The following is a 14,266-nucleotide window of genomic DNA, read 5'->3' as shown; positions in this document are numbered from 1 at the left end:
TTTTTTTTTTTTTTTTTTTTTTTTTCTTTAGATGATGTACCAAGAAACAATATTAGACCTTCGAATTCTGTAGAAACAGAGGAGAAATTGGGAGAAGCGGTCATTTTTTTAACGAAGTTGGAAGTAAATAGGATAGTGATATCATATCTCTTTTGTTTCAAAGTTAGCTTAGGGTTGGCTTGAAGGGTAGTTTCAAAACAGTCGAGATAGTAATGAATATAAATGAAACTTCTTATTGGAGCTTAACATAGCACAGGGTTAGTACTTATATTGGGTATACAGGTTTATTTCCATGCTATAAGTATGTTAATCCCATGAGTTACATAAATTCTGGCTTATGAATTCCAGATTCATAACTGTTTATTAGCTTTTACAAATCATAAACTCAAACACCAAACAAAAGTTACTTATACTCAGGTTTCTATTGATCTTTGTACCATCCAAGCACAAGTTCTACAAACTTAAGCTTCCCAACTTCAACCCTTGTGGGCCAAATAATCCCTTAAAATTTTAAAGTATCAAACTGAAGAAGTATTCACAGTTCAAGGACCAAATTGAACAATTTTTCCCTAGTTAGCATGCTAGTGAGCTGTGAACCCTACGTGATAATTTTATCAATTTTTTTAAGGGAGTTAACTCAAGTTTAAACGTTTAGAACCAAATTGAAAAGTCATATACAATTTGGAGACAAACTATAATTTAACCTTATGACGATAAGAGAACAACTATAGATTCAGGTTGTTATAAATCAAAAATTTAGACGAAAGTAGAGGATATTAGCCAGATTCCTACTACAAAGAAATAAAACATGGATGGTAAAACATATGATAAAAATGCTTCAAGGATAAGTGATATAGAAGATTGTTGAAACATAATTGTTAAGTAAGATAAAAATTCAAATTAAAAAATGCTGCCATTATACAAGCTCAAAACATATAGGTACTCAAATAGTGGAAGAGCGAGAGGTTACCCACCTCCTCTTTTGGTAGATATGGTAATACAGGGATCATAATCTCCACATCCTAAAAGCAATCAACACATGACAACCATTAGAAAAGTAAGCCTCTTATTAGTAGACTTTTCTATTCGGAATTTAGGATCAGAACCTCAATATCCTGAAAACTTAGAGGGAAATACAATATAAAAATAAATCAAGAAGTTTTAAGCTAATAGCTTCATTGTCAAAAGAGAACAGTGCTCACCTTTAGTTTTGAATTGTATAACTTGCTTACGGTAAAAACTAACTCAGACGAAGGAGTAATCCCATCTGTCAGAATTTGCAAAACCTAAAATGGCAATATATCAGGGAAATAAAAGTAACTGTTATGTCTTCCATTTTCATGGTTTCAGTGTATAATAAAAAAATAGTTTGATTGATCCAGGAAAGACCTGCATTACAAGATTCTCACTTCCACTTGGAGGATCAGTAAGAATTTCAAGAAGATCTGAGGATGAGCCCATTGTGCGGACAAGTATTGGGATATGGTCATGAACAGCCTATACAAAATACAAGAGATCGAAATTTCAGAAATCAGAACTCATGAGAAGAAAAGCAGCATTATGAAGTGGGACAAACCTGCTTAATTGCTTTTGAGGCATTTTTATACATGACAAAAATTTGGCGAAAAAGTGAGTGCTTCTGTCATTTAGATTACACAAATAGACTGTAAGTATTAAAAAAAAAGTTATTTTCACAAGACAAACTTAAGTTACTAAATCAGACAACCTCAAACCTTTGTGCAAAGTGCAAAGTACAAGGACATCCGACGCTGGGCCTCAGAGATTGGAAGAGATGTGTCAGCTTGTGAAATGGATGGACAAGCATCGGAGGATATATCTTTACTGACGGCACTAGATTCAATTAAAGATTTTTCTGGATGAACATCCTGCTAAAAAAGTAACAATTGTAGAAGTCAATTCTAAATTTTCAAGACTACTAGGTGACAACAAATCTAATTAAATAGTTGAAACATCAAAAAGAATTGAAGAACCAGAATTAGGTAAGGTGTAATACGTGAACTCCAGAATCAGGAATTCTAACTAAAATTTGGAACTTCATGTTAAACCAAAATTCCACTTATGAACCCGAACAAGACATCTAAAATTACAATTAGGTAATACTTGAAAGAAATTTGCATCTGATCCAGCATTTGATGTTTTTCTTGCATCGCCATATGAAAACAAACCTTGTGTGATTCTGATACTGATCCATCAGCATCTGTCGCATCTGTTGCAAGGTCACTAATGGCAGAAAGCAGCATCTCCTTAGAAAAATCTTCTATTCGTTGAGAAATGGATGGTATAGGATAAAGCTTGTTAGCAACCTACAAAAAGAGAGAACAACTTAAGTAACTGGAAAGAGATAATTTTGTTGAATTTTAAGTTGTCAACAAATTACCAGACGAATTGCCTTCATCCTCACTTCCTCAGAGAGATGCACAGTGCTCTTTCAATGGTAAAAAGAGAAAATCAAAGTGAGATCAATGACAGGGAAAAGGCTCCTCTAGAGCAAAGTGTATGTCGGTGTGTGTGTGTGTAGATAAAATATTAAAAAAGAAACATCAAATACGAACTCATATCTAGTTAAGTACGAACAAACCAACAGGAATTGTCATCTGCATTCAGACAATGCATTATACCATACTCAAACTCTTAACCGTTTACTATTATTTTAAACATAATTATGCTCAGCAATTTCAATCTGTGAACTAAAAGCTATGTCATAAAGGAAGTAATTGAAGTAGAACAAAAACTCAGAAACTGAAATAAGTTCGAAGAAAATTAAACCCTGGAAGGCAATTGTCAGGCAGACATCATGGTTTTGACAAACACATGTAAGGCAATTACACGACATAAAATACCTAAAGACTTGAACAAACAAGGTATTACAAATTATCCCAATTAATCATAAATAAATTTTAAAAAATATATATTTAAAAAGAAACATCAAATATGAATTTGTATCTAACTAAGGACGAAAAAAACCAACAGGATTAGATGTCTGCATCAGACAGAGCATCATACTGTAGTCATGATCTCTTAACCGTTAAATATTGTTTAAACATAGTTATGCTCAGCAATAAAACATTAAATGGAAGTAAAGAACAAAAAGCCTGTGTTACGAAGAAAGTAATTGAAGTAGAACAGAAACTGAAATAAGTTCAAGGAAAATTAAAACCTGTAAGGCAATTTTCAAGCAGACATCGCGGATAGGGGGTCTCAATAAAATTAAACTCCACACTGCACTAAGACCTTGAGTTACACGATCACCACTTTGGAGATCCTTATCTGCATTTTCACTGTTTCCAGGAGAGCACATGCATTCCAACAGGTTTATGACTGACTTCGGTAGATAAGGAGCTTCACCAAGCAATCTACTCAATGACTTGTCCGATGGAGGAAAAGAATCTCTAAGTGTTTCTGCCTGCATGGAAAATCAAATCATTCGCATCTACACAAAATAATACTTGCAGGAATTAGGGTCACAAAGCACACACCACAGTGACCAGAAATGTCTCATATACTGAAGCAGCAGTCGTAGATGTAAAGAAATCGTGTTCCTCTTCTGCCTCTCCAAATAACCTATACAGAACCCGCAAAGTCAACTCGTGTCCCTGAACCAATTGCTCTGGTTAGAATGTATGGATTTAGTTGAACACAGAGACAGAAGAAAAGAAGAGATGATAGAGAGAGAGAGAGAGAAAGAGTAACAGACATCTCATTCAAGCTCATGCATCTTAACTTAATTGAGTAAATGAAACATGAATTCAAATTTCTGACAAACCAAGCAAGCAAAAATAAACCAATATAATTTATTTTCAATGCAAAAGAAAAATAATAGCAGACTTAAAGTAGTATGACACTTTATTCAATAAAAATAAGTGGGAGTGTACTTCAATACAAGTTGGAGCAACGTTGACCAAATGATGTTAGAGCAAACCCTAAGAGATCCAGGTTAGAGTTCTACTTGATCAATAGTTGTTACTTTTAGCACCTTGAACAATATCAGACTCTAGGCTGAGCACTTGAGAACTTCAGAGAGAGTGAAGTTAAAGAAATGATGTTAACAAGACCTTAGAGAGTGCTCAAGCTACTTAGAGAGTATCAAAAGGAAAGAATCTTTACTACAGTATAATGTTTATATATCTCTGCAAATGTTGATAGTTGCAAGTAAATATATTCGTCAAATGTCTAGTATGTCCTGCAGATGAGGAAAAATAACAATTGGAGGCAAAGACCCATATGGATTTAAGACAATACTGAAAGTACAAAAAAGAAGTAGATTTATACAGGAACAGAGTAACAAGAGAACAACTCAGGAAAAAAGAAGCTTAATAGTGATACAGGACCATTTTGTAAAAGCCTTATTCTAAGACAATGCTCACCTCATTGTTTACATAATCAGCCAATATATGGTTTTGCAACACTTTCCATGCCTCTAATTCCAAGGGATACTGCCCAATAAGGAAAGAAAGTTTAAGCAAATAAATAAGTCCAAACTTTATGTCTTTAGATAGTAATATTGCAAAGCAAATTTAAAGTATAGAACAAGCACAATCTAAAATAAGATGAGCTTCCAGCCAAATTGAAAATCATAAAATTGGAGAACATCTCAATGTTTTAGAAACTAGGACTCGCATCAAGTACAACTGTAAAGTTTAAAAAATCATAGCCTGTACAAAAGTTAGTATAAGTTCATAAATTGTTCGGTGCCCATCAGAAGAAATACACTGTGAAGAAACACACTCACTGAAAGTTTTTAAAAATTTCTAAATTGTAAAAAATGCCTCTCAAGATCAATATGTAACAAGAGAAACTCATTTTGGTACCAGGGGCAAGGAAAATGGAAAGGTAAAATAACTTCTCGTGCTGCCACACTCTCATAGTATATGGTACGTGATGGACATGATGAATCAACTCAGAAATTATCAAATTTTAGTGCATGAAAATATTGTATGTAGTAACAACGAAATTGTATGATATACGGAATACTGGTCGCTGAACAAAATATGAATCATTTAATCAGCCTGGAAATTAAATTCAATTTAAGGAAGGACATTTCTCATAACCACACACAAGAAAGACTTGATACCTCCACTCCTAAATATGCCAATAGAGAAAAGCGGGCTTGCAAACCTCCAGCGACTGCTATTTGCTTATACGCCTCAACAATGTGCACAAATGCCAGTCTTAGTAATTCATCCTTCTCTTCATCTACAAGGTCAACAACAGGTGCTGACATCTTGGGCAAGACCAACTGAGAAGACAACCCCGCAGAAGTTGCAGTTGCAGTTGAAGAGGCCAAGCTGTTGACATCTGAAACAACTGCCTTTGGACTAAGCTCCTCTGATTTTTCTCTAGAAACTGATAATTTCAAGGAGGAGCTTAGTTCCAAAGTTGAAATGTTCTCTTGATTAGAATCGTCAAAACCAGATGATGCAAGCGAGGGAGTAACAACATGATCTGATGACCCATCACTTTGAACAGAAGAATCAAGCCCAGGTATCCCACTCTCTAAATTGGCCACATCGTGTATACTAGATGGAATGATTGAACAAACTTCTTCCGCTTCAGATATAGATGCTTTGGAAACAGGTAAACTAGTTGGCGTTATAGCATTTTCAGAATCATCATTTGTCCCAGCACTGTCAATAATAGGAACTGCATGATGGTCTCCTCCCTCTTGAGGCTTCTGAGGATGAGATTGGAAAGAAAAAAACAATTAAGGAGAGGACAATGCAGAACAAGTTAAAGAAAGAGAGAAAGAAAATGCATAAATGACAGCTTAATTTAACAAACTCGACACAAACAAAGAAATAATGAAACATCACAGAAAATATGGTCCAGAATTCAAGGTATCATGACAGAAAAGATTGTACTACCATGTCATCAGATAATGACCTAGAAGAATCCAACAATGATGCAATCGGTGGAAAGGTGCTAGATAATGAAAGAACATCAGCTACAAATGATGACGGATATTTGACTTGAGCATCACTACCACTTATACACATATTCTGCAGAAGTTCTCCATCTCCTGCATCAGGCTGATGAGGAGGAAGGAAACGCATATTAGCAATGACAACCTCAGCAAGCAAGTCAGCAGAAATACTAGAGATAAGGATCTGTAAGGACCCAATAGCTTTTTCTCCTTGAGCAACTAAGGCACCAAACATGGCTACAAGTTGGTGCGCTGGTCCGGTATCCAATTCTCCTGCTGAAGAAGTTCCACTTGATGATGTATCTTGTTCAGGCTTAACAGTACTCTCCATTTCTTTAAATGACTCCTCAGACTCCGAGACCTTAGGTGTTGGTCTGGCACGTTTTCCAGATCCATTTCCATCCTCTTTCAAATCACAGGTGTCTGGTTCACCAGACCTCTTCCTCCCCAATGTATTATGCATAATATCAGGAATTCTTTGAACAGTAGCCTTATCATCCTATACAAGAATAAAGTTTTAATTAGATCTGCTTGCCTGTATGCCATATTCAGGCAGTAGACCGTCAATCGAGATTGAATTTATAAATACTTAACCAAGAATGAACAAAGATGTTGGTACTTACCTTGGTAAAATGGCCATCGCTCTGCTCCTCCTTTACAGATCCATTAACTGTTGAATCTTGATGAAGGGTTGGCTCAGCCACTCCCCCGACTTTCATCTCTCCCAGGGCACCAATTAGAGGATCCCGCCACTACAGTTACCACAATTATCTCCATCATCAATTCAATTCATACAAGAAGGTGAATGATCTCTGATAGCAGCTTTACTATACTATTCAACACAGAGAAGAAATCAAATAAAAATTGCAGGACTTCGTTTATAATTATGGGTGTCCAAGCTAGCTTATCGATTTCTCGACTAATTTCACAAGACTACTTCCTAACTCTACATTTGGCATTGAGTAACTTGTATAATATTTCCTATCCTAAGCGGCCACCTTCTTTTGACCATGAACCCATAAATTCAAAGCTATCAAGATTTATAGATCAGTCCTATGATCATCAGGCAGCCAACCCAGGGAACTAAGTAAAAAGATATATATATCAGATTAAACAGCAGTTCCTTTGAACCATGGCCAAAGGATTGCCTGACAGAGAAAATATCATATTCTTGTTAGAGTTAATACAGAACAAAAGACATGTACAAGTAGAATAACTTGTAAAACATAATAAAATATAAAACAGTCTGTTAAAGAAAGCAAAAGGAAACACAGAAAATTCACCCAACTAGGAGCATGCCATTTTTTTGGGTGGGGGATTCGAGAAGGTAAATTTTAGTTTTGGAAATTTACCGGTAAAGCACCTGGATGGGTACACTTCAAGCAGTTGAGAAATGAATTCTTTAAGGCATAATGTACACCAGGAGCATGCAACCCATTGAAGATAGTGCCTGAGCGGTCCAGACCAAGCAAGACAGGCAAAATTCGGCCATAAAAAGCAGGCCTCTTGTTTGCAATTGTTGAAAGACTAATAAGAAACATATAAGAGAAAAAATGAGTCAGAACTGTAGTTCAAAAGGAACTGATAGTTATATGTCCATTTTTCATTTATTATTAAACTAATCATTAGACGGCTCAAGGACTTCAAGTTTTATTAATATGATTCAGAAGGTTTATCTTCACGTATTGAGAAATAAATGAGTAGAAATTAAACATTTAAATGTGGTCTTATATACAGGGAAATTAATATAACCTATTAATGAGCACAATAATCTTTGCATTATTGAGAGATTTCACTTTTGGGAATCTGAGCTGATCGAGCAACAAACCCAAACTTTGACTGGCTTCAGTTGATAAGTCTCTAATTTTGAGTATAGGATGACCTCCACGAAGCCACGATATATTAAAATCGACAGAATTTTCTACACAATAAGAAATGATTTCCAAGGTCAGTGACAACTTAAGTCGTTTTATTTAAATTGTTAGAAAAAGCTCAAGCCTCTCAAGCAATGATGGACCTGAAATACAAAGCCAAGTAGACGACAACTACCTGCAGTAGCAGGAGGCTCTGAAGAGCCATTGGGGTCAGGTGTGTAAAGTAAAATTACTTCTACGACAAACTTGAGAGCTAGCAAACTCATTCCACCATTTCCCTGAGCAAGAGTGTGTATTTAAAAACATAGTAACAAAAAGAATATAGCTAATTGCATAATAATTCTTGCTTACATGAACGGCTATTGAATATATCTCTTCCTTGAACTTTAACATCCATGTCCACAATGATTGAAGTGAATTGTCTATCGCACTAGAATACAGACCCTGTAACATAATGGAATTGAACCTAAAACAGTGAGATTACAACATTTTTCCTCAGAGAGAGGTGATTTTATTGCCCACAGAAGTTCAGCTACATCAAAAAACAAACCAAAATGTACGTGAGTGTGCCCATCATAAAGCTTGAGAAATTACAATATGCTTAAATGTTTTTAAAATACACGACCATTGGCTAATAAAACTGAAACATGAAAATGAAAAATCTTTTATGTTTGCACTGGACACTATAAACGAAATAGGTTTCAGAAGTAGAAATCATGGAATGGTTTGTGATGAGAACTGGCAATACACAGAAAACGTATAAACAAAACCACCTGACAAAGCATGCAGAATATTGTTACCTTCATCGCAATTTTTACAAGACAAATGCGAAATAAATCAATGGCACAAGTAATGGATTGCCGAACAACAGCTGGAGTATCATCAGCCAAAACTGTTATCAATAATGGTACAATTTGAGGCAACAAGTCGATGTGCTTGAATCCAATTTCACCAATCATCCTACACAGTAATAAAACAACTAAATAAGTAAGAACCATTCCCAAAGCTACCTCAATCAGTCAGGACTGAACCACTTAGGCCCAGTTTTTTAACAGTTCACCAGGCAAAATTGATTCATAAGAGAATTAAGATGACATCTATACCTTTTAATGCCATGGAGAGATGAGCAATCAGATATCCCAAAAATAAAGGAATACCATAACACTCTGGTAGGATTTAATACGAACCACCAGCACTCATTGACATACCCCAAGATATCAATGACAATAAGCTTTAGACAGCTCAGTACATCATCAATGAATGGCATCTTAAGTTGTATCCATCAATGAATATTTCTCCAGAATATACAAAATGCACAGAAGAAATGCATAACAGTACACCTGATCTACACGTGAAATTCAGACACTTCGAATTTGAAATTTCATTCAGCTCCCCAAGCCCCAACATCACAGCAAACGAAAACAGAAAAACGAAACTGAACACTAAGAATAAAAAAAAAAAAAACTCGCATCTCTGTCGTTCCGTGAAGTGAATGCAAAAACGGACATAAACGCATAAATGAGCTTAACCTAGAGATAGAAAGGAAGCGTACTCTGTGACAAACTTGCGGATGGGGCTGAAACGGTCGGACTGTAGCTCAAGGATACGGGGGAGGAGCTCAGTAAGTAAAACAGGATCTTCCGGCGGCAAATCATTCTTTAATTGACGCAAACGAGCAAGCTTGGAAGGTATATCTGCAGCAATCTTGGTTGAGTTAATCAGACGAGAGAGCCTCTCCTTTGAATCAACAGCCGCCATCACGGCGACCATGGCTTTCGAATGAAGAAGATGAAGAACTTCGAATTTCAAGTGTCGCTACAGAGAATTCCTGATACCGAAAAGAAGGGTGAAGAGGGAGAGTGGAGGGAGCTTGAGAAAAATCAGAGCTCGCTGCTCGTCCAGAGCGAGAGAGAAGGCCTAAGCCTTATTTTCTTTTTGTTTTTGTTTTTGCGGCTCATTTTATTCTTTTTTTATTTTATTTTTAAAACCATAAAAGCTGGAATGTAAAATGTAAAATAATACTGCAGGCTGTGGGGTTCGAACCCACGCGCACTTATGTGCAGAAGATCTTAAGTCTTCCCCCTTAACCACTCGGGCAAACCTGCTGACTGTTCACATTAATGACAAGTTATTATAAGGAATAATATTGTATTAAAAACTCAAATGGAATTTAAATAGCATTTTCGTTGTGGGTTGCGTTACACGTGAGAAAATAAACCTCTTCCACCAATTTTGCTCATTCCCTTTAATTTATTTTAATAAACATCTTAATGCTACACGTAATTTAATTATTATTATTATTATTACTATCTAGTTCTAGTTATATAATGTTGATTTAAAAAATAAAACAATTCTAAATTTTAGGTTAAATTATAAAAAAAAATGTCGATATTATTTAAATTATATTTCGAAATTTGAAATTTTGTATTTTATCCGAAATTTTCAAAACAATTAATGCACGTGTTTAAATTTTTTGCATAAAAAATATCAATTTTTTCATCTATTTTAATAAAGGTTGATATAAGTTGCTTGGAAGGAAATTTAAATATTAAAAGTTCAAATGGATTAAAAAAAAAGTTATAGAATTAATTGGAATCATCCTCTTCAATTAAAGGTATGCTTTTATAAATTTTAGTTTTATTTTACTAATTTTCATATTAGATTGTTTTGTCCCTATTTATTTAAAATAAAACCCAATTTAAAAACTGGAATATAATATTTAAATAAACGTGATAGCGTATATTAATGTATAAAATACTAACGTAATCAAACTAGGGAGTGAATTTAGTTTTTTAATATTTTAAAAATAAAAAATAAAAACATTTAATTTTTTTAATTAATTCAGAAACTATTTTTTGAAGAAACACGGGATTGAATTATCAAAAAATAACTTTAAAGTGATCGATCATAATAAAAAAAATTATGACATATTTGTATAAATAATATACTCACTTTTTTTAACACGATACAACCTACCACCTACAAAAATTCGAGATATTTGTATGACTCGAGAAATCAACACAAACCATAAAAGTTGGGTTCGATTAGATTTTTTATGGGTTAAATTTTTTTTAAATAAAAAAAAATTAATCGGTTCTTGATATTTTTTTGGTCAAGTTAAAATCGACTTGAAAAGATTATAACTCTAACTTACTTTTAAAATTATTATGAAAGTTAATGACAATTATAATCCATATTAGTGACGTGGTGTGACTTGTAAATATATGATATTTAAATTTTACGAGATTTTAGTTATTAATTAATATATATATTATAGATAAGTATACCTTTTAAATAATTAAAAAATAACCACTCCAACCTAATCCAACCCAATATGAAAATAAAAGATTGGGTTGAGTTGGATGGTGAACTTTATTCACGTTATTCGAATCACTAACTTAACTTACCCAAAATTTTGGGTTAGTCTAGAGGATTTTCCCAACTCAACCTAGCCGAACCGAATACACCCATAATAATAAAAATGGTCAAAACACGAAGCAGCCGAATTCAAGATAACTACAAAACCTTAACCATTTTCTAAACCAAATCCAGGGAAGCACGTAACCAACGAGCCTAATTCCATATAGACTTAGCAAAATTAGGTACTTCAACTAAGCCTATAAAGAACGAACCATTGCAAAAGGGACTGAAAAAAGAGAAAATATTGAACAAGAAGAAGAAAAAAAGAAACAAAAAAAAAAAAGGAATGGAGGATGTGGAGAGTCAGATGGCAAAAAAGAGTCATAGTTTCATTGTGTTTAAACAATCCCTTTCAACAAAAGGATGGAAGATAGTCGGAGCCTGCAAGAAATGTTGGTATAAGCTTCGAGCTAACCTTAAAATATAACTCTCGAGATTATTGATTGTCGCAGAACTTTATAAGCTGACTCGATTGGGACGACACGTGCTTTTTCAGCTGACTCGATCGGGAGAAATTATTTGAACGGCTAGAACAACAACATGTCATTTGATGTTGTCAAATGTTTGATTTTGAATTCTACTGTTAAAAAAAATAAATCCTTTTCAAGTGACTCGATCGAAGAGAAATTATTTGAAAGGTTAGAACATATCATTTGATATTGTTTCGATCAACAACCAAGAATGAAAATTTAGGGTTCATTATGAATTCTCTCTTTATTTTTTCAAGATTTTATATTATTTTTCGTGGTTTTATTGGTATGTAAGATATATTAAATAATTAAAAAAATTTAAAAGTAACTCGATAAATTAAAAAAAAAGAAAAAAAAAATTGGTGTTAGGGTTAATTTTGTAACTTAACCTGGAATAATTTAGCCATTTAATGACATAAATTAAATAAATATATTTCCTAGAGCTGCGGGGATTGTCCCGTCATCACGCGCCATATTACACAGTTGCTTCCGCAGTGGTAACCGTCCGTCAATTTCTGTTCGACAATTTTTTCTAATTTACTTTTATACCCCCACAGAACGCGTTGTCAATTCTGTCTGATTCTAAATTCATCTTTTTCTGAAGGACAAACTCGTAATTTCAACCTCTCATCCCTTGACTCGCTTCTCATCAAACAATGTCATCGGAATTTCGGAATCTAGCCCTATTTCCCTTTCCTCTTTTCCATATTTTTCCCGAGACGAGCGAGATCCGCGAAGGCTCCATTTCGAATTTCGAAGCGAATAGGACGCCTGATTGTTGTTTTTTCAACGATCTCTTCGATTCGACTTCTTACTGGTTTCGAATCGGGAGTTCGTGAACGATGGGCGATTTCAATCTCGCTCTCGTAATCGTCGCTATTGTCGTCTGTGTGATTGTATTCATCTTCAATGTGTACCTTCTGATTAATTATCAGCATCCTGATGACAAGAACCAGGCGTATTTTCCTAAATTTGTCGTTGTTTTCGGTCTGTCTATTGCGTTGATATCCATTTTGATGTTACCGGCCGACGTCGCTAACCGACAGGCATGCAAGCACGCTTTGTATAACGGTGCATGTAACCTTACATTGCCGATGAAGGATCTATGGCTCGCTATCTATATCGTCGATGCTCTTCTCGTCTTCTTCATTATTCCTTTCGCCATGTTCTACTACGAAGGAGACCAGGACAAGTAATTGCTTAGAATTGGAGTCTTTTCTGAATATATTATATTCATTATGTGAGGCTTTATTTGTTTTGTGTTATCTTTGTGAAGGAGCATTGGGGAACGGATGAAAAGCGCCATGATATGGGTTGTGGTAATGGCCATTGTCTGTGCTCTCCTGTTGGGAATTTTATACGGTCAGCTCTTATGCTCATTCTTGTGGATTTTTACATTTTGTTGTTCTTACATTTGGTTTTTAACTTCGACTGTAAGAAGTATTTATAAGTTGTGCCGATTATAAAGTTGAAGGCAACATTAAACTTGCATCGATTTACGCTCATTTATTATCTACTCATGAAAATTGGAATTTGGACTTCTTCCTCAAATTCCAGCGAACGGAAGTTTGAAATATGATTACAGTGCTTTGAATTTTTGCTTTCCCTTAGAATTACGTTCTCATTATACCTAAAAAATAGCCAAGTGACGAATTGATACATTTCATGGCTTTGTTACTGTAGCATATCAACGTTCTTTCAGTTGATGGATATGTGTATTTAAATTAGAATATTTTCTTATTTCCATTCAAGCCTTAGTTTCCGGTCGGAAAATTGCCATGCGTTTTAACTAATGAACTTCGCTGGCATATTTATCAGGGTTCGTTGGAGAAGTTGACTTTACTGTTATGCATCTCTCTTCAAATACTGCTTCTTTTCCGAATTCATGGGAGTTCTCTAGCAACCAACCATGCATTGGAAATGGTGCCCACCAGGTTCTACTCTTGTGTGCAAATTTTACATGTCATATATGGTTCTATTCGGTTTTCAGGTGGCAGTTTCAATTATGGATTTTCAGGCCTCTACAAATGCACATCTACTTGACTACTTTTATTCGTTGTGTTGTAGTGTTCGGCATTCACGACAAATGCTTCATCAGAGAAAACGTGGACAATGCGCACTACTTTTCCAGAATATGTTGTTGCTCTTGCCACTATTGTTGGATCCGTACTCTTCTCTGTAAGTTAATTGATGGAGATCGGAAGAAACCACTGGATATCCATCTTTTATAAAATAGTGAACAATTTAAATACAAGTACTTTGCCCTTTCTCTTATGGCCAACCGGGTTGTCTATTAGTTGGAAATCACAAGGAAGCATGATATTGAATTTATTGACAAATGTTTCAAGTAGAATTTATGCATACTGCCCATCGTGCCATATAAAGATCGATAGTGAGTTATTTTCATGAAGCAAAACTTTTGGTGTTTAAAATTTATTACTTCTTAATCTACGGACAATTTTTCCTACTGTTTAATTTCACAATAATCAAAGTACATTATGCTGATCTTTTTTTTTTTTTTTTTTTTTTTTTTTTTTTTTTTTTTTTTTTTTTTTTTTTTT

The 14,266-nt window shown here is 34.6% G+C and overlaps 2 protein-coding genes and 1 non-coding gene across 4 annotated transcripts in view; 1 reads left to right on the top strand and 2 right to left on the bottom strand.

Moving 5' to 3' along the window:
- LOC111453255 (symplekin) overlaps nt 1–9,760 on the bottom strand; it is a 15,703-nt gene extending 5,943 nt beyond the window's left edge. The window contains exons 1-19 of one of the 2 annotated variants that reach the window (XM_023094289.1): nt 9,368–9,760; nt 8,616–8,775; nt 8,167–8,259; nt 7,991–8,093; nt 7,694–7,862; nt 7,294–7,468; nt 6,565–6,693; nt 5,883–6,440; nt 5,093–5,692; nt 4,386–4,454; nt 3,498–3,614; nt 3,179–3,424; nt 2,399–2,446; nt 2,187–2,324; nt 1,734–1,889; nt 1,577–1,639; nt 1,390–1,497; nt 1,203–1,286; nt 975–1,022 (exon numbers count right to left, since the gene is read on the bottom strand). In XM_023094289.1, coding sequence (XP_022950057.1) covers nt 975–1,022; nt 1,203–1,286; nt 1,390–1,497; nt 1,577–1,639; nt 1,734–1,889; nt 2,187–2,324; nt 2,399–2,446; nt 3,179–3,424; nt 3,498–3,614; nt 4,386–4,454; nt 5,093–5,692; nt 5,883–6,440; nt 6,565–6,693; nt 7,294–7,468; nt 7,694–7,862; nt 7,991–8,093; nt 8,167–8,259; nt 8,616–8,775; nt 9,368–9,585 — 3,282 coding nt within the window. In that variant the 5' untranslated portion in view covers nt 9,586–9,760. The remainder of the gene's footprint in view (nt 1–974; nt 1,023–1,202; nt 1,287–1,389; nt 1,498–1,576; nt 1,640–1,733; nt 1,890–2,186; nt 2,325–2,398; nt 2,447–3,178; nt 3,425–3,497; nt 3,615–4,385; nt 4,455–5,092; nt 5,693–5,882; nt 6,441–6,564; nt 6,694–7,293; nt 7,469–7,693; nt 7,863–7,990; nt 8,094–8,166; nt 8,260–8,615; nt 8,776–9,367) is intronic. The other variant, XM_023094290.1, reaches the window with a different exon arrangement.
- A 77-nt stretch (nt 9,761–9,837) lies between these two features.
- On the bottom strand, nt 9,838–9,920 carry TRNAL-UAA. The gene has a single exon. It is a non-coding gene; the product is annotated as a tRNA-Leu (tRNA).
- A 2,445-nt stretch (nt 9,921–12,365) lies between these two features.
- LOC111453743 (LIMR family protein At5g01460) overlaps nt 12,366–14,266 on the top strand; it is a 6,285-nt gene continuing 4,384 nt past the window's right edge. The window contains exons 1-4 of the mRNA XM_023094964.1: nt 12,366–12,897; nt 12,982–13,067; nt 13,524–13,639; nt 13,773–13,883. Of these exons, the coding sequence (XP_022950732.1) occupies nt 12,548–12,897; nt 12,982–13,067; nt 13,524–13,639; nt 13,773–13,883 (663 nt within the window). The 5' untranslated portion in view covers nt 12,366–12,547. The remainder of the gene's footprint in view (nt 12,898–12,981; nt 13,068–13,523; nt 13,640–13,772; nt 13,884–14,266) is intronic.

This window comes from Cucurbita moschata, unplaced genomic scaffold, assembly GCF_002738365.1.
Source record: "Cucurbita moschata cultivar Rifu unplaced genomic scaffold, Cmos_1.0 Cmo_Scf00015, whole genome shotgun sequence".
Taxonomy (NCBI): domain Eukaryota; kingdom Viridiplantae; phylum Streptophyta; class Magnoliopsida; order Cucurbitales; family Cucurbitaceae; genus Cucurbita; species Cucurbita moschata.
Note: the sequence above shows the minus strand (reverse complement) of the source record. Positions and strands in the feature narration are given on the sequence as shown.